The sequence below is a fragment of the Pogona vitticeps genome, chromosome 3 (assembly GCF_051106095.1).
Source record: "Pogona vitticeps strain Pit_001003342236 chromosome 3, PviZW2.1, whole genome shotgun sequence".
Lineage (NCBI taxonomy): Eukaryota > Metazoa > Chordata > Lepidosauria > Squamata > Agamidae > Pogona > Pogona vitticeps.
In genome coordinates, this window is record NC_135785.1 from 43032895 (window position 1) to 43052146 (window position 19252).

Sequence of the window (19252 nt, forward strand, 5' to 3'; positions counted from 1 at the left end):
ACATCCTAGCATTTATTCAGCATACTTTTTCCTAGCACAGTGGGCAATATTTGCTTAAAATGTAGATTAAATTAAAAGGTGAATTTAATGTCATGCTTCCTTTAGTTCTTAAAGTTGCTCTCAACCATCTTTAGTCTTTGATCTTCTAAAGTAATTGTTCCCAACAATATTTCTTAACGTGAAGGGAATCTTAATATGTGGGGCAGATTAATTTCCTCCACAGAAACAATCTCCAGTTTAAACCTCTGTAAACCTTTGCTGAAGTAAAAGGTCAGCAGAAAGCTGTGCTTGAATTCTAAGAAAAATGGACTGAAAAGCTACAGCAAAGACAAAAATCTGTAACATTTAATATGAAAACTTTTGTCAATTATTGACCAAGATTTTGAAGTTCTAGGCATTGAAGAAAATACCTGATAGTATTTGAAATATGCATAGTCCACTACTGTTCCCACAGCACTTCTTGTCTCATCCCCAATAGTAATTGGCATTAACATGTCTGCACCTCCTGCTATTAGAGTATTAATCTGGGGAAACAGAAGAAGAAAATGAAGACATGCAGAACAGCAAGAGTCTCATATAACTACTGCCATGAAACCTACACCCAGTTAAGACTCAGAATCTCAGTACTGTGGATGAGTTAAAGGCTAACACTGAAGTTCTTCTTTACAAATTGGTGATACACAACGGCTGGATCAACTAAATGAAAGATCACTTAGTGTTTCAGGACAAGGGAGTATGATACAATCATTTTGAAGCCATTTAGAATATATTGATATTGACATATAAACAGTCTAAAGGGCTGCAAATAGAAGGCTAATGCAAAGGGCTGCATTAACTACACAAAACATTATTTTACTATTGCAGCTTCAACACTTTAATTCTAACCCATCACCCCATTTTTCTTCTCCTGACTCAAGAGCAGATACTCTCTCTCAGCATATGCTGTTTTCTTTTAGCAGCACTTGTTTGCCATCTCCAATTACAACATAATTCTATTTGACGATATGGACAAGGGCCAACTGAGCTTATTCTAGGCTAGCTGAAACAGTGTTAAATCCAAGCCTCTTCCAACCAAAGAATGCTAGAAATTACTTAGGACTACACACATTCCAATCTAAGTTTGTACCAGCATTATGGCTGTGCCCCTGGGCCAGAGAAGGCTTGTAATTAGTGTAACTTGGCTCCTCCATCCCATTTTTTATGTTCTCCCACCAGCAGACCACACTGCAGTTCCTCTAGCAGATCACATGCAACAGATCCCAGATCTGTAATCCTAGCTCTCTTCAACTAGTGCATCTTTTGAGTTAGTTGTTCTGTTTCTTCTTCTATTTCTAGATCTTTCTTCAACCCTTTTTCTCAGTTATCCCTTCTTCCCCCACCCGTCATATCCTGCAACAGTAGTTCCCAACCTGGTGTTCTTGGACTGCAACTCCCAGAAGCCTTCACCATTAGCTATGCTGGCCAGGATTTCTAGTAGTTGCAGTCCAAGAACAACCGGGTTATCCAAGGTTGGGAACCATTGCCCTACAGCATTTCCATCTATTTACACCACAACAGGTATCTTTGTATATCTACATGTCATATCATCTTTTGGTTTGCTCCCACAAAAGTCTCTCTGTTTGGGAAAACTGGTAACAGAATGTTTCAGACTTTTCTTACCAAAGCCATCTTATCTGCCAATGTCCGACTGTGTTCATATGCAGGATTTGTAACGGAACACAGGGCACTTCCAACACCTCGGCTTAATGGGAGATTTGGGTCAGCTCCACTGCCTAGAAGCTCAGCTACTGCCTATGTACAACAGAAAGATTGGGAAGTCTCAGAGGCCATCTTCTCATAGTTAACATTTTTACAACACATTATGACCCTGAAGAGCTGTCTGGATAGCTCAGTGAGTTGGGCACCCAGCTGCAAAAGTCAGAAGTCTGGTTCCCCATTATGCCTCCTGCAAGTAGAGCCAGCCTGTGTGGCCTTGGGCAAGCTGCACAGTCCCACCACACCCTCTGAGGAAGGGAACAGTAAATCACTTCTGAGTGCTCTCTATCTGGAAAGTCCTAGAAAGGATTCCCATAAGTCAGAGACAACTTGACAACTTGCTAGTAACTAAGCCTTAGGAAGGGCCCCCCAAACTCATAAATGAGAATAAGCCTACATAAAAGTGGATAAACCAATCAGTTATGAAGTCATGGGATGCCGAAGGTGTGGTCACCCAGGAAATCCCATGAGGACAGATTAGGACTCCTGGAGGTCAGATTCTGCCCGAGGACCTGAGGTTCCCTCCCACAGAATCTGCCATGGCAGAAGGAAGATTTAACCATTGCTTCTGCTATTACCCTGACTGGAAGGGGGGGCTGATAATGTCTGGGAAAAATAAAATGGCAAAGGTTGAACTACATTCCCTTGTGACTTTAATGCTGCTTCTGCCATCCTGTCTTGACCTTTTCAAGAATCACGCTGGCTTTTTAAAAAAATTCATTACCAACCCAGCACTAAATGACAATCTGGCTTTAAAATTACCACTAGTATAAGAGCCAAACCCTAACTGCAAAAAAAGGAAATACAACAGCATTTGCTAAAAATACAAGCAGCAGAATGAGCCCTACTATTTTCTTTTTAAAAAACAGCCATATGTGAATAATATAATGTAGTCTTTGGCTCTAAATTACTGTCCTGTGCTATTTTCTCCTGCAGTCTCTTTCTCCCATTATTTGTTCAACAACAACATTGAAGTCTCCATTAATATGCTTGCAATATTGTTTAATAAGATGGAACAGAAATAAAGAAAATTTGTTTATGAGCTGTACTATATCGTCTGGGACTAGTAGCCAAGAATCCAATAAGACTACCATTAAAGATTACTGAAAGTGTATAATGATATGTACATTATTCTCTGTGCTTCAGAGAATTGTAATTGTCCAGTCTTCTGATATATATGCATGATGTAGTTACAATTCGTTGCTGTACAAACATACTCAGAATCTCTGAGTTCTAGTAATCAAGATGACATTTAAAAAGACTTTTTCCCATATTTTTCAAATGATAAATATTGTCGAATGGGGAAAAAAATAAAGCATACCTGATCATTTCCACTAGCAACAGCCAATGAAAGAGGGGAATGGCCACTCCACAGGAGATTTGGATTTGCACTGTGTTCTAAAAGAAGGTGAACAACTTCAGCTGCATTCTGAAAGGTAAATTAAATAAAATCAAACCATTGAAAAGAATGGTATTTTTTCTAACTTAAAGGAGAAATAAAGTGATCAAGTGTTAACTTCAAAAAAATTAATATATTAAAATAAAATATGCTAATACCAATTTATGCTTCCATTTCTTAATCTGAAGGTAAACACTAATGCTGAGTTAGACATTTGTCCAAGTGCAGACTAAGAAAATGCTTCAGAATAACTTGATAGATACAGTAGTAAGGATTCAAAGCTGCAACCCAGAAAATGTAGAATTAAGTAACATAGATGCATTCATAAACTAATTAGACATGCGGATCCATACATATACAAAAAAAAAAAAACCCAGCCAGCTGTTGAACTTGATTTGACATTTTAGTGAAGGGAACACTTTTAAACAGTAGAGCCAACGTACATGCACACTGCTGGATCAGATAAAAAGTAACAGTAAATGCTGTAATCCAGTTCGTTTAACTACAGAGGTCATATCTTTGCACTCTTACATAATTATCTGCAAAGCCTTCAGTTTTTAACTTCTGCCCCTTACAAAAATTGACTTGAAATATTTGCAAATTGCAATTATGTGTAACAGGGATGGAAAAATATTAGGAAATGATTCATATATTAAGTGAATTACTAATTTTGAAAAATATATAATTTGAATATATTTACATGGAGAGACTTTTTAAAATTACAGTAAGCTAATTTTCAACTGGTGTTTAAATTTGCATTACATTATTATACTAGAAGCCGTACCAGAATGAAGGTGAAAAATCTCATTAATGATTTTACTCATTTTAGACTTCATAACTTTATTTCCAAATTAAACCCAGGGGCATTTGTTACTTAACTTGAATTTGGGTGGATGCTTATTTTTTACTATTTGCTTGATATGAATAGTAATTTCTCTACCCCACCATTGCTCACTCTTCATCAAAATGAGTTATTAGCCCTGGATGACACCACTATCTTAAATTCCAGAGAAGCAGCTGCAGTCTCAAAACACTTCTTAACCAGGGTTCCTGCAGGTTAAACCTTTCCGGCCCACAGGCAGAGAAAGGCCATTGTTCTCCTACCGAAGAAAGCAGGACGCATAGAAGGGTGACTGGGATGGAAGAGCTAGGACTCAGAGTTTGGGGTCAAGATTTCACCATGCAAATTGAACACAGGGCCTTTCCATCTTTACCTCTTCACCATACTTCTTTTTTTTAACTTTTTTTATTAATTTTCCAATCTATCTACATTGTTTGTGCTTATCAGACATCGTGTTACATACTTGCTTACAATTATTTGTTTTTTACATCTCAGTGTCTTCTCGATTATGCCCCCCAAATTCCGACCTTCTTTCAAACCATTCATATACAGATTTTAGTATATAGTATTGCTACTATCATAATATTACTCTCATATTATATAAAGTTCTCAAGATCTTCTAATAACATTCTTATTGAATGAATTCCAGATCCATGACCCAGCTTTATATCTAGTTTAGTCTACCTAAAATAAAAAGTCACCATATTACATCTTTACCCTGATTCGGGCTCCCTTATTTCAATTTAGTTCTCCTTTTAATATATAGAATATACCCTTTTACAGATCCAAATGATAAATATAAACATGTTTCCAATATTAAGGGGCCCTTCCTTGTTTTCCCTTTTTTCATCTTTCTAGGTAATTCCCTCTCTGGTTCCTCTTTTTTCATTCCCTGCTATATCTCTAAACATGCTGTCATCTTTCATGTCCTCTAAAACCATTTTGTAGATATGATTTATGTCCATTTTTTGTACTTGATCTATCTTCAATGAGTCTTCCAGGCTTTTTTTGGTTAATTTTGCTGTTTTTTTCCCTTTGTCTTCCCTTGGTACTCTCCTCTGGTCCACGACTGATGTTTCTCTTAGATTAACTTTCTCAAGCTGCTGCTTGGTTTGGCATACATCATCTGTGATACTCCCATTTCCTTCCTTGTTGTTTTCAGTTGCTTGTGGACTATAGTCCTTCTGATGTTGATTGGATAATTTTGCCTCTTCATAGTGAGATGTCACGGTCGTTAATATTTGTTAAAGCATAAATTTTACTTCATTCCAAAATTGTCCTTGTTGTGCCATTCTGTTTCTGCTGCCTAGATGCTTATAAACAGATATTCCAAATTTCCAGAGTCATTTCAGGAGTTCCGCTTTGTAGAGTTGAACCAAATTCAACCCAAGGAACAGTTTTTGAAAAGTCCACTTTAGGGTTAATTCCGGCCAAATGCAAAGAGAGGCTCACGAGGAGATAAACAGTTTTTCAGCCTTAAGCAACAACAGAATGTCCAAGGCCACCTCTTCTGGGAATCATTCCAAACACTTTAGATAGACAAAACAATGTCCACACTTAATTTGCAGGAAGGTCTCTTAACCTTATAACGCCAGGTTGTAAATATTCTTAAAGTATAGTTTTAAAAAGTTACTTTCTTCAGCTATCCCTCTCACCAGATTTTCTGCCGCTTTAAAAAGTTACTGAGATAAGATAGCAATTCTTTTTTTTTCCATATGTAGGGGTACGTAGGCAATTAGTTGCAAAAGAATTCTCACCCGATGGAAAAACAGCGAGGCCAGGTGCTGTTCCTTGCTTCTCTCAGACGGCTGCCAGCGACTTGGAAGCTAGCCGAAGCTGCTTATTTCTGCCCATTGGCTGATTAGGGAGTTTCCTGGATCGAACCCCTCCAGGGTGGTTCCGACACCCTACGGTGTCCCAAAATGGGTCAGAATTCAGCCCAGGGGACAGAGCTCTGTCCTCCTGCTGCTGTCTCGTCGCGACATCAAGCCGGAAGTCTCTTCACCATACTTCTAAGTGACTCTCCCTATCCACAAAGAAGGGGACACATCAAAAGAAAAAGGAGGGTGATCATGCTGGCAGATGAGAAGTAAGTGATTGACAACTGCAAGATGTACCATGAAAGGAGTGGAGATATCTATGCCCTCTGGAGAAGAAGAAAGCCCTCTTGCACAAAAGGCCTTGGGAAATGGGAAAGCAAGGACTCAATACTATGTTGACTGTCTACTGTGATGCCGAAAGCACAACAGCATCCCACCAGCAACTTCCTTAGGACACCAGAGTGGTGGGAGATGCTATACTAGTAAACTCAATGTCCTTCTTTCCTGGTGCCTTATCTGGAATCAGGCTGTCTCCTTCTTAAGCAGTCCTGCCTCCTGCATCTCTCCTCAGAAAGAAAGTAATGGAAGAATCTGAGTTCTGCCTATTCTGGGTAATCAATGAAGAGTCCTGCCCTAATTTTGTACCTTGCAGTTTCTATGGCTATATATTCTTCCCAATCTGCCTGTGCCACTGTCTCCTTCCTGTCCCATCTCCACTGTTAAATGCAGATTGAAGGCCCCACAAAGCCTTTTTCCCACAAAAAAAACTACAATGAAGAATTCCCACCACGTGGCTATCTTAGCTGTAGGAAAACCAGCTAACACAGCCATGTGATGGAAATTCTCCATTGACTGGAGAGAGACCATTCTATTTCATTATCCCCACCCCGCATGCCTTCCCCAGTCACATAACTCCATTTCTTACTCTGCAGCTTTCTCTTAATACCAGCTACTTTTGAGGCCCGTGGTCAGGCAGAAATTGTAAGTCCAAAAGAGAATGAATGAATGATACTACCACATAACTTGTGTGCTGCTTTCTGTAAGGTTCATTTTAATGAACTAACAAAGAGCATCTTGATCATTAACTTTTGGTTGTTATAGAGTGGCAAAAAAGGCGAAGCAAGGCAAAACAAAGGTCTTATCTGTTTAGTTTTCCCACATAAACCCTGAAAACCAACCTGATCAAACACAACCTGTTCAGTGCCATTAGATATTAATGTAGCTATTCAAATGTGGCAAACACTGTTAGGATAATGGAGACAACAATTAGCTAGAACTACAAAATCAGTTAGTTCCACATACTTAAAAGGGTTTCAGTTGTATACTCCTTAAACAATTGTGACATGTGGCACTGAGGAGTGCACATTTACAATAAAAGGAACCTTTTAAAAAACTGTTGATGATACTGCAGGGTGGGATTTTCTTCAAAGAAGAGATACCTACAGTGGCCCTCTGAGTGCTGGCAAATACTGAAACTCACCAGCTTAATTTTTTTTTTTTCAGAAGATGAAAAGAGTGGCCTAAATAAAATGTCAGGCCCAATGAATCAACAGGATTCACAGAAATGCTGACATATTTATCAGACAATTTAATATGTTTAGCTGGGCATAGCAGCTAAATTTAAGCCAGTGTTTTAACCTTTAGCTACTGTAATATAGATATATTTTAAAAAAATTGGGCTATACTCTGTTAATGAGATAGCATTTAGAAATGTACTAAAAATGTTACCAGGAAAAAAGACAGGAGGAGGGGGGAAAAGGAAATAGGAGATGCATTCAAGTACAAAAATCAGACAACTTTCAAAATTCTGCACTGAATTTCAACTTAAAATAAACTCTGCATCACTTATTTAACTCTTTTGCGTGATGGAATAGACAGTATAAATCCAGTAAAGGGTACACTTTCTATTGTGACTTGAAAATTTACCAGCTGCAAGTCAATGCTAGAAAAAAATAGGCTACAGCTGCAATTCTCTATCTACATAGCTGGAAGTAATCCCTACTCAGCTCACTGCAACACATTTCTATAGGTCTGCGAAGCAACCAACATGAACCTGACACAACTCCGGGAGGCAGTGGAGGACAGGAGGGCCTGGCGTGCTCTGGTCCATGGGGTCACGAAGAGTCGGACACGACTAAACGACTAAACACACACAAGTTCGGAAACTGCAATATAAATAACTGTAAACAAAATGCTACCACAATCACCAATAGTTAATTATGCATAAGAAGATAAGAGAGGTAAAGTTAATTTATTGATTTTTTAAAAATTTATGTAAAGGATCACAGCAACACAAAACTGCAGAGTAAGAACTCTATGTCAATGGAGCAATCAGCTCTTGAAATGAGACTCTATATTGGATACTATACAACCCATTATGGCCCGTTAAATGGGCCTTTCCCCTTTTACACAAGACTCAATCATCAAATGTAATTAACAAGTAAAGAAACCTTAATTGTTCAATTAAATTTTTCTAGATAATTTCCAGATGGTGCTCAGCTTTATTTAATGTGTCCCTCTTTTTTTAATCAATCCATATAGTTATCATTCCCTACACCAGTTTTCTTGTCCTTTTTCTATTCCTCCATCCCTAGAACTAGCCTTAAACTACAAGCCTATGCCCTCTCATCTGAAGTCTCAAATTACTAAGGCTTCCACCCTGAATCTATGCGCATTTACTGTCTGTTAATTTAAGCACTATAAAGATGTCCCATCTTTTTTCTTTTGAATCATCAGTATATCTGAGCTCCACAAAACTGAAAACACACACCACAGACAAAAGAGGGGTAATGAGAGGCCTAGAGAAGTTCCAGGCTTTTTTATTCAAGTCTTTAAAAGGAGACCAGAAAAACTGTTTTTTTCTTCTTTTATAAGTGCTACCAGAACCAAGAGACCCTGAATGAGTCTTCATCTCTAAGGAAATATATTATCTTTCAATTCTGCATGAAAATGCCACGAAAGTAGTGCAAAAGGTTCTTTTTGTTTTAGCTGGCTGACTTTCTTTTAATTAGCATTTTTTCTGTATTACCTGTAAAACTGTCCATCCATTCCCTAACAACCGTAGCATAGATGCCCCTTTGCTATTAATGTTGAACTTTTGCTTACCATATAAATGAGGATTTCACCTATCTTACAAAAAGAATTTTGCCTTTCAATCTACTGAAATACTAAAGGCCTCTAGTGGTCAATGTTTGATACTAGTGGGTCAGTTTACTACAGAACTTGCTCTACTTGAATTCAGTGCCACAAACACAATACTCTGCCATTACACAAGGAATGGGAGAAGCATCCTTGCTCACTTGGACACACACACAAACACACACACAATGAGAGAGAGTGAGTAGATATGTTTATGTGTAGAGTGAGTGACAGCAACTCTAACATTCACAGTACTCAGGAGGAAGCCTAGCTAGCACCAAACAGAAGAGAGCTAGTACTTCTTAGGATTTGGAGACTATACTGTTAATGCAGCATAAAATAATGTTTGCCTTTTTTGTAGCCATTTCACACTGTTGGCTTATATTCATCTTGCGGTCTGCAATTCCAAGATCTTTCTCATATGTATGATTACTGACCCAACTATCTCCTATCTTGTAATGGTGTGTTAGTTTCCCCATTCCACCCATAGTATAGAATTTTGCACTTATTCCTATTATTTTATTCTGTTGGTTTCAGTGCAGTGCTCAAGTCTATCAAGATATTTTTGAATTTTGTTTGTCTTCTAAAGTATTGACTATTCTACCCAATTTTGTGCCATGCATAGATTTGATAAGGATTATTTCACTCCCTCATTCAAGTCATTAATAAAATTGTTGGGGGAAAAACTGGGACTAGGACTAAGCCAACTTTTTACCTCCTCCCAGTCTGAGAAGAAGGCATTCCCAAATGATGGCAGATAAAAACAAATTATTTTACTATGCTGAGGGCAGAAGCCTCTTCCTAAATTCCTCAAGCTACTAGGTAAAGGTAAAGGTTCCCCTTGACAATTTTTGTCCAGTCGTTTTCGACTCTAGGGGGTGGTCCTCATCCCCGTTTCCAAGCCATAGAGCCAGTGTTTTTGTCCGAAGACAATCTTCCGTGGTCACATGGCCAGTGCGACTTAGACATGGAACACTGTTACCTTCCCACCGAGGTGGTCCCTATTTATCTACTCGCATTTGCATGCTTTCGAACCGCTAGGTTAGCGGGAGCTGGGACAAGTGACAGGCACTCACTCCGTCACGTGGATTCAATCTTACAACTGCTGGTCTTCTGACTCTGCAGCACAGGCTTCTGCGGTTTAGCCCACAGCGCCACCACGTCCCTATATCAAGCTACTAGACCTCAGGCTTAATTACCACATCTTCTGTATTGGCAAGACTGGAAAACATGCAACTCACACTTCTAAAACATCCATTCCTTGCCAAGGTAAAAAGTAACCAAGAAAGATGCTAAAACCTAGTAAAAGAAAAGAGTTCTGTTTATAGAAAGGAGTTGACAGCACAATTCACCTTGAAATCATCTGTCCTTTCACAAGCAATATGAAGAGGAGTCCTACCACCTTCCTCTGGGATTGTGTTGCATTCTCTGTAGTAGAACTTTGATGGACCAGTTTCATTAAACATTTTCATCATGGATGGTGCTTCAGTAAGCTCATTCTACAGGGATAAATGGTAAAGGTCAGATACAGTGTTACACAGTATGTCCTCAGGGCACAAGTATGAACTCATACATGTTTTGAGATGCACTTATAAGTGATATTTGAACCCCAGCAGTCACGCTTCTTAACAGAGATTAAGCTCACTAAATCACAGTTACAGCACTACTCAACAGGGGAATTATACTGGACACACAAGAATTAATATACAATGAGATAACATATACAATGACTGCATTAAGAAGTACAAAGATTGCAGTAAAGTTGCATAAGGTCAGACAGGAGGCAAATAAAATACATTTGCCTCAGAAATATTTGAGGGAAATGTTAACTCAAAGGAAGAGAGCTCTCAAGGTTGAAGGTAAAGGTAAAGGTTCCCCTTGACAATTTTTGTCCAGTCGTGTTCGACTCTAGGGGCGGCGCTCATCCCCGTTTCCAAACCATAGAGCCAGCATTTTGTCCGAAGACAATCTTCCATGGCCAGTGTGACTTAGACATGGAACACTGTTACCTTCCCACCGAGGTGGTCCCTATTGATTTACTTGCATTTGCATGCTTTCGAACCGCTAGGTTGGCGGGAGCTGGGACAAGCGACGGGAGCTCACTCCGTCGCGTGGATTCGATCTTACGACTGCTGGTCTTCTGACCCTGCAGCACAGGCTTCTGCAGTTTAGCCCGCAGCGCCACCACATCCCTCAAGGTTGAGAAGGTTCTAAAATCCAGACTGCAAACTAGCAAAAGTTTTCGAATAAGCCATTTGGGGTGCAGAGGCTGCTTTAAGGAAGATAATATGGGGGAGGTAATATTTTCCTAATCCACACATACATATGTCAAACAAAGGGAAATGGATGGAGGGGGAGCCACCAATATATGGAGAAAACACACCTGAAGATAAATTTAAGAGTGAGGGAATTTATCTTTCCTTAGTCTCATTAAAGCTGGGAATCATTGTAATTCTAATTGGAGCCATGTCAAGGAAAGGGAAGTCTTGGGCTAAGAGAACAGAGTAACAAAATTCCTAGCTGGAACTAGAAATTTAGGAGAGGAAAATAAATTAATTGGATGCTGTGGCTAAAACCTGGATCCTGGGAGTTGAGACAGTGTTTCCAGCTCAGGAAGACTTAAAAAAAAAAGCCTGGCCGTGATGCAGCAAGAGGCCGTTGGGAACAGGAGGCATCAGGCAGAGATGGAGGCAGGAGTGAGTCAGAGTCTAGTCAGTTCAGGGAGAGACAGAGATGAGAAAAAAGAGTTTGGGGGTTTGAGGCAGATAGAGTGTTTACGGAGTGATTAGTCAGAGTGTGACCTGTATTAATTAAGATAGAAGAGGTTAGAGTAAAATACAGAAGCTTTGTGTAACTTTTAAGAATGTGCTTAAGAATTATTCCTGAAACAACTTGTAATCAATAAAACCTGTTTTTGTTTAAAAATTCAGTACAGTACTGAATGGACCTCAGTCTTTCACAGGAAATATAGGTTGGTAAAGAGATCAACTGGAGGCAGTGTGTTAAAGGGCATGTTGAGATACCTTCGTGAGCTCTGTGTTTAGTGAAACAAGCTAGGGCCACAGGGTAAACATCACAGATGCTGTGGCTAAAACTGGATTCTGGGAGTTGAGACATTGATTCCAGCTCAGGAAGACCTTTTTTAAAAAAAAAGCCTGGTCATGATGCAGCAAGAGGCCCTCGAGAACTGGAGGCAGCAAGCAGGCCCAAAACAGAAGGAAAAAACACAGCAATTCTATGCTTTTTTAAAAAGATTTTTGAGATGGTTCTAATTGAACCTTTAACTAAAACCTTCAAGTTATATCCTCCTCCCCTTTCTCAACCTGTTCTGGCCTATTTAAACTGGGTGCAAGCGGCTAATTTATTTTTAGAGCCCTACTTTTAGAATGGCTTATGCAAATCCTCATAACAGAGGTAAATTTTTCTACACTCGTCTTCCTCCACCTCTTAAATCTCCATCTGGAGGCTTCTTTCTAAAACTGAAAATCAACAGAAGTCACTTCCATGAGGGATAAAAACTCATGTCCAAAAGGAAATCGGTGGGGACAGCAAAAACAGAACAGAAACAGAAACCTTTATTGGCATGCTGCATAAATAACATAATAACACAATAAAATACTGGGGAAAGATTCATTACAGGCAAGAGGAGGTGCCAGGAAATCGTAATTGGAGCCCCTCGTTTTGGGGAAGCATGTTGCGGCGTCTCTGAATAATGGCCTGGACGTATCTAGCAGTGGATAGAGTGACTTCCTTACTAAGGTCACATAGAAGGTATTGTATTTTCCTCAGGTCTGCCCATCCGGAATGAGAGAGGAGAAAAGCCGTCAGATGTGACAGACGGATGTCCTTGTACAGTGTACAATAAAATAGCATGTGTTGCAGGGATTCAGTCTTTCCCTGGCCACATGGGCAAACTCTCAGTTCTGTTGGTAAGCCCTTGTACCTACCCTGCGCTAGACTTGATGGTACTATGTTACATCTAGCGAGGGTGAATGCCCAGCGGTCTTGTGGCTGTTCTAGATGATGTAGGTAACTGGGTCTGCGTCCGAGGGTAAGGGGTAGCTGAAAGTGCAGCGGGGAGCAGACTTTCAGGGCCGCGCTAAACAGCGTTTGCCCTTCTATGTCCAAGACCCTGTTTTTGATGGTTTGGAAGACGCTGGGGGGGGGAATTGAACCCATTGAGTCTGGTGACAGCCCTAGGGTCTTAATTTTTTTGAGAAATAGGGCCAGGCCTTTGGGTAACAGACTGTCAGCAAGCAGAGCTTGGAGTAGGATGTCCTTGGGAGAAAAAAAGCAAATTTTGACCCAGTATTTTAAGAATCTAAGCCAGGCCCTAGTTTCAATTCTCTGTTGACCGCCTTCAAGACATAGGGCAGCATATGGAACGCAATGGGGGAGGCCTAGGATTTTGTATAGAAATACAGATTGGACTCTCTCCACGGAGCTGTGTAGTGAAGACATCCAGATGGGGACGCCGTATAAGAGCTGTGAGACTGTTTTCGCGTTGAAGATCTGCAGGGCTGCAGGGATGTAGCCGTGGCCCCAGGTGTGATGGAAGCGTAGGATGGCTTGTGCTGAGAGCTTGGCAGACTTAGTTGCTGCCCGTTGGTGAGTTGTCCAGGAGTGTCGGTAGTGGAAGAAGACACCCAGATACTTGAACTCTCTGACCTGCTGGATGGAATTCCCGTGGAAGGACCATGGGAAGGATTTCCAAGCTTTGCCGAAGACTATGATTTTGGTTTTCTCGAAGTTTAGTTGCAGGTTGTTATGTGATAGATAGTCAAGACAGCAGGTAATTAGCCGCTTTAGACCAACCCTTGTACGGGAAAGGAGGACCATGTCGTCCGCGTAGAGTAGGATTGGTATCTGTAAATGGCCTAATTTGGGACTGTGTCCGATGGTATTGCGTAGAAGTGGGGCGAGGTCATTAATAAATAAATTGAACAGGGTAGGAGCCAGGACGCAGCCTTGCTTCACTCCTCTGTTGGCGAGAATGGGATTGGAAAGAGCCCCCTTCGACGAAATTTTTATACGGCATGTGGAGCCCGCATGCAATCTTTGAATTAAGAATAGAAGTCTCCTATCGATGCCCAGCCTAGCCAGCTTTAGCCATAAGATGTCTCTGTTGATAGAATCGAAGGCCCCTTTTAGGTCTAAAAAGGCTGCATAGAGACGGGTGTTGGGTTGTGAGGCGTATTTAGAGATCATGTGAGATAAGATCAGGCAGTGATCTAGTGTGGACTTTCCCGCCTTGAAGCCCGCTTGTTCGGGTCCCAGGATGTCTTGATCTAGAAGCCAATCTTGGAGTTGGTGAAGTAGGTGACTGGCGTACATCTTCCCAATAATGTCGAGCAGGCTTATAGGTCTGTAGTTGGTTGGGGATTTCTTGTCGCCCTTCTTGTAAATCGGGATTACTATAGCCTGTGTCCACGTCCTAGGCATCAAACCGGATTCATTGACGGCCGTGAATAAAGCAGCGAGCACCGGCGCCCACCACTCGGTGTATGCCTGGAGCAGTTCCGAAGGGAGGGCGTCGGGGCCTGGGGCCTTTCCAGTTCTGAGTTGGCCTATGAGTTTTGTTATTTGGCTAGATGTGACTGGTGCCCAGTTTGGGAGATCGCAGGGTGGAGGCGAATCAGTTGGCACTGTGGGCTTGCAGCTGTCGTGAAAAGTGGCCAGAAAGTGATGTTCCCACGTCTCGGCTGGTATGTGAGGGAGGTCCTGTGAGGTCTTCTTAAAGATGAAGGAACCGGAAACCACATCCCAGAATTTTTTGTTGTTGCCTGAATTGATCGCCTCAGCTAGATAGGACCATCGGACCATTGCAGAGCGGAGCTGAAGTTTCTTTAGGGCTGACCTGAGGTAGGTTTTCAGCTCAAAGTACTGGGAGGGGAGCTTAAGGGCCTTAGAGGATCTGTAGTTGTTGTAGATCCTCCTCATGTCCTGCTTCAGGGCGATGCAGTCCTTGTCTAATCTAGGACGTGTGGGCAGGATCTGTCTTTTCTGAAGTTGTTGGGGGGGCCGCCCAAGGCTAGCTGCTATGAAGTCTATTAAGTTCTCGAATCCTTGGATGAGGTCTTCGGGCTTTGGTGAAGATAGCCAGTTGAGGGAGCCTTGCGGTGTCATCTCTAGATTGATTATTTTTTCAAAGTATTGTTTGGTTCTATAATTCCATTTGATTCTGGGCAGGGTCACTAAGGGCTCCTCAGGGGCCAGGTTGGTCAAGGGTGTCGAGTCTGTGTTGGGAGCAAGACTACAGCATAGGGGGAGATGATCACTGGCTAGAGGCTCACCCACCCGGAACTCAGTCACACGCGGGAGCAAGGAGATCGGGATCAGAATGTAATCTATTGTACTGGATCCGCGTGGGGAGATGAACGTGAACTCACCCTCGCAATCAGCCTCTGTAAGGCCGTTTAGCCAGATGAGGCCTCGGAGTAGGCAGAGTTGAGCCAGGTGGATCCCCGCGTCGTTGATTTGGTGGTCTTTGGACAGCCTCCCTGAGACATAGGGATGTAAGGGGGAGGCGTCGCTGAATGAGTCCATAAGACGGTTGAAAATGGCCTCACCCTGGCCTACCCTGGCATTGAAGTCCCCTGCCAACAGCAAAGGCATCCCTGGGAACTTGAGCTCGAGATTGTCTAGGGCAGAGCTCAAGGATTCCCATTGGCTAGATCTGTGGGACTTAGAGGATGCTGGAGGCATGTAAACATTGACTACTAGGAGCTCTTGATTCCTGGATTTAAGTTTTATGCCCTGAATTTTGCAGTTGCCGTCAATTGTAAGTATGGAATTTGAGGTTATTAAGTCAGCTACTAATATTGCTAATCCCCCAGATGGGCGGCCCTTTGCCGTGGGCCTTTGTGCTGGAAGAGAGTGTACGGCGTATCCAGCTAGGGATATGGGGTGAACTGCCCACGTTTCTTGTAGCAGTATGATGCTAGAGCCTCGAAGTAAGTCACTGAACTCAGGGTCCTGCATTTTACTGTACCATCCCGCCACATTCCAGGAAATCAGTCTTAGATTGGAAGAGGGGGCAATAGAGAGTGAATTGGCAGTGAGTCAATTGGTAGACAACAGTGGGGTGCGTGTCGTTGGATCCAATGGGGCGCACATCGTTGGGTCCGGAGGCAAGCCTTCAGTGTGGGAATCCAACCTGGCTAAGTTGTCTGCGTCCGGAATGTCCGAGGGTTCTGACAAATCCGGCGGAGCCGTGGGACAGTCATTGGGCTCCTCTGGATTGTGAATATCCACAGTCACTTTAGCTGGATTGAATGGGGAGCAGTGCATTTGCAGAGGTGTCAGGAAGTCTTCGCTCTGGCTGGGCTCTGGAGTGTTGGGTAGTTGGGAGAGAATTGGAAGTTGAGCTGTGTTGCTGTGACCCCTTCCATCGCGTCCTGGCAGGTCCTCCAGCAGTCTCTGGGCTGCTCTGTTGAGCTGAACACCAGTCGGCAAAGGGGAGGATAACAGCAAGTGATCTGCCGTTAAGTGAGTGGTTGGGGGCAGCTCTACCTGAGGGCATTCCTTGTATGAGGAGGTTCTGCCCTTGTCAGCTGTTGCCCATATCGTGGGCTCATTGGCAATCGGTGCATTTAGAGCTTTAGTCCCCCGAGGGGATGAGAGTCCTGCGGGGGGGCTCTTAGGTTGGAAAGATTCGACTAGGGTCCTCAGTTCCTGCCCTAGTGCCTCAACCTTCCTGAGCACCAGGTTCTGATTTTCCCGTGGCAATTCTTTAAACCCATCGATGGCCTCATTAGGCAGGGACTCAGTGTCTATGTCGATGTCGAGCTGCAATAGAAGTTCTCCTAGGTCAGGACCATTGGTGGAGCTAGAACTGGGCCGTGCGTAGGATGGGATGGGCAGTAACTCAGTCTGAGGACACATGTCGATGGACTTACAGGCGAGATACTCCAGGGTTGGGGTAGCTTTGGGCTCCGTCGGAGGCGGTGTCTCCCTCAATGTAACTTCCTTTAGAGGGTTGTCACATGTCCCCGGTTGACCCGGTGTGTCGGCTGAGGAACTAGCTGGTGGTACTGGTGGCGTCAAAACTACTGGTGTGGCTTGGTCGTGGGTAATCGGGTGCTCACTGGCAGTCAATTGTTTGGACGATAGGCTTGAAGCCCTTAATCCAGGGAGTGTATTACCCGAAGCATCAGCTGTTGGCTTGGATTCTAAAGGGGCAGGAGGAGAAATGTTGCACAGTTCATTACTATTCCGCTTCCTTTTGCCTTCTCGGATGGCCTGAGCGCTGCTTGAGCTGGAACAGAGCAGAAATGTTTCGACGCGGGGCTCAGGATGAGAAGATTTTAACTTAACTAGGGAGCTTTCAATATTGTTGGTTGCTGCTTTTATTTCAGATAGTAAGGAAAGCACTCCTGTACTCTTGCCAGGTGGAGAATCAGCTTTGGAGCTTGTATTCTGAAGGCTGTTGTCTCTTGGCTGCGGGCTAGGCAGCGGACAGCAAAAACATAGCAAAAGTTTTCCCCATGCAATTGTAGGTAGCTTTGGGGACACAGGAAGTGAGGTACTGGACTTCCATACTAGCCAGAGGGTCCACATGTGGTCTGTGGGCTGCAGTCAGGTGACTCCCATCTTCAATAAACAACAAGATCCTCTCTTCTGTTGTGTTCATTTCTAGAAGCATCATGTCAGGATAAGGAATATAATTGTTGTGTCACAGTGCAATTATTTTCCACACCATTTTGCTATTTTAAAAAAGTTGATTCTAGCTCCATTCCTCTCCTCTGCACATGACAGTACTGGAATTGGAATCTGTTACATACACATACCTTGAGAACCCTGTCCGGCCTGTATACTTCATTTTCATCTTCTGCCTTTACATCAGGGTTTGTAGCAGAATGAAGAAGTAGTTCTGTAATTTCAATTCCCTCTTCGACAGGAAGGGCAGCAGCAATATGAAGAGGAGCTACTCCTCCTAGCTGAAAAGCAAATGTTGCATTAGCCTCCAATATCAAAATCACTTGTCACACAAAGATTTAACAAGTGAGTGTTTCTGGCATATTGTACTATGGCATCGAGACATTCTAGCTTTTAATGGAATATATATGTACTATTTAAGCTAAGGATTAAAATTAAATATATCTAAAGCCCTCTTCAGGCACACAGCCTTTGGGTTTGGATACAGGCTCAGAAGGGAGCAGATAGCCCCACTCCAGCTATCAACATTTTGCTCATGTCAGCAGCACTAAAGAGAAGAAGGGGCTTGCTTGTGCATAGGCTCTAAACATAAGCAAGAACTCAGAGTATTAGGAGAATAGTTGTGTTTTTGAAACACATATTTGCCAGGAAAATACTTCATACATCAGTTCAATCATGTCATTTCAGTAGCCCCCTCAACCTTGAGTCTAGAAGTCAAGTATTTTACTAGACCAGGACTGCACAACTTGTAGCTCGGCAAGTGAGACAAAAACCAAAAAAGTATTCAAAGATAATCAGGTGTATGTTTTTTTTTCCTAGCTCAAACTGCAGGAAATAGCATTTTGCTAAGTATCTGGCAGGCCACTATACATGGCTATATAACAAACAAACAAAAATAAAAACAAAAACAAAATTATTGTGATACCTTAATTGCTGACATATGTATTTCAGTGTGAATTTTCTGAGCTACAATCCATCTCCTTACAGAGGGACTGAAACACTAAACTACAGGTCTAGATACTGTACAACATACATTGTGGAGAAAGGGACCTAGTAAAGATGGATACGAATGAAGAAAATGAAATTTCCAAGTGACAATAGCATTTTTAAGATAAGAAATTATTTCTGATGGTGCTGAATACATAAATATCCTGGCCATTACTAAAATGACTGCCCATCTGTCATGTAAGTATAAGCTGGTCTTTGAAGTGCAACGATTTAAATTCAGGATATGATAGTTTTCTTGTGAATCAGTGTCTGGCTCTTAGGCCAGGGTAAATAACTTTGTTCATACACATGACTACAAAGAAAACTGCTTATACATGTTATGAGCCTGGACCTCCCCTGGGGAATAGATGGTTCTTCTTCCATCCTAGTCCTCATACAAGACAATCACCAAATTGTAATAAAACAGGATTTATTAAATCAAACGTAGTCTCTGAAGAGTGGTTGATTCTCTCCATCAGCTCCTTAGTTATACAGGTTTGAACAGTCATCAATCTCAGGTTGCCTTGCCTTCCACTGGCTCCTTGTAGGGAAGGACACTATGGCCACAGTGCTGACAAAACCAATGGATAGGTTTTGCATGGCAGCCCAGACTGATCTGGATTCTCAGGTTTCGATTCCACCGCCTCCTCTTGT

At 42.2% G+C, this 19252-nt stretch overlaps 1 protein-coding gene across 3 annotated transcripts in view; it reads right to left on the bottom strand.

The window, feature by feature from the left end:
- Positions 1 to 19252, bottom strand: part of ANKMY1 (ankyrin repeat and MYND domain containing 1) — a 46693-nt gene that overhangs the window by 9844 nt on the left and 17597 nt on the right. For all 3 annotated transcript variants that reach the window (XM_078389243.1, XM_020786400.3, XM_020786399.3), the window contains exons 9-13: positions 17743 to 17892; positions 10306 to 10452; positions 3077 to 3184; positions 1660 to 1791; positions 411 to 524 (exon numbers count right to left, since the gene is read on the bottom strand). In XM_078389243.1, the coding sequence (XP_078245369.1) occupies positions 411 to 524; positions 1660 to 1791; positions 3077 to 3184; positions 10306 to 10452; positions 17743 to 17892 (651 nt within the window). The remainder of the gene's footprint in view (positions 1 to 410; positions 525 to 1659; positions 1792 to 3076; positions 3185 to 10305; positions 10453 to 17742; positions 17893 to 19252) is intronic.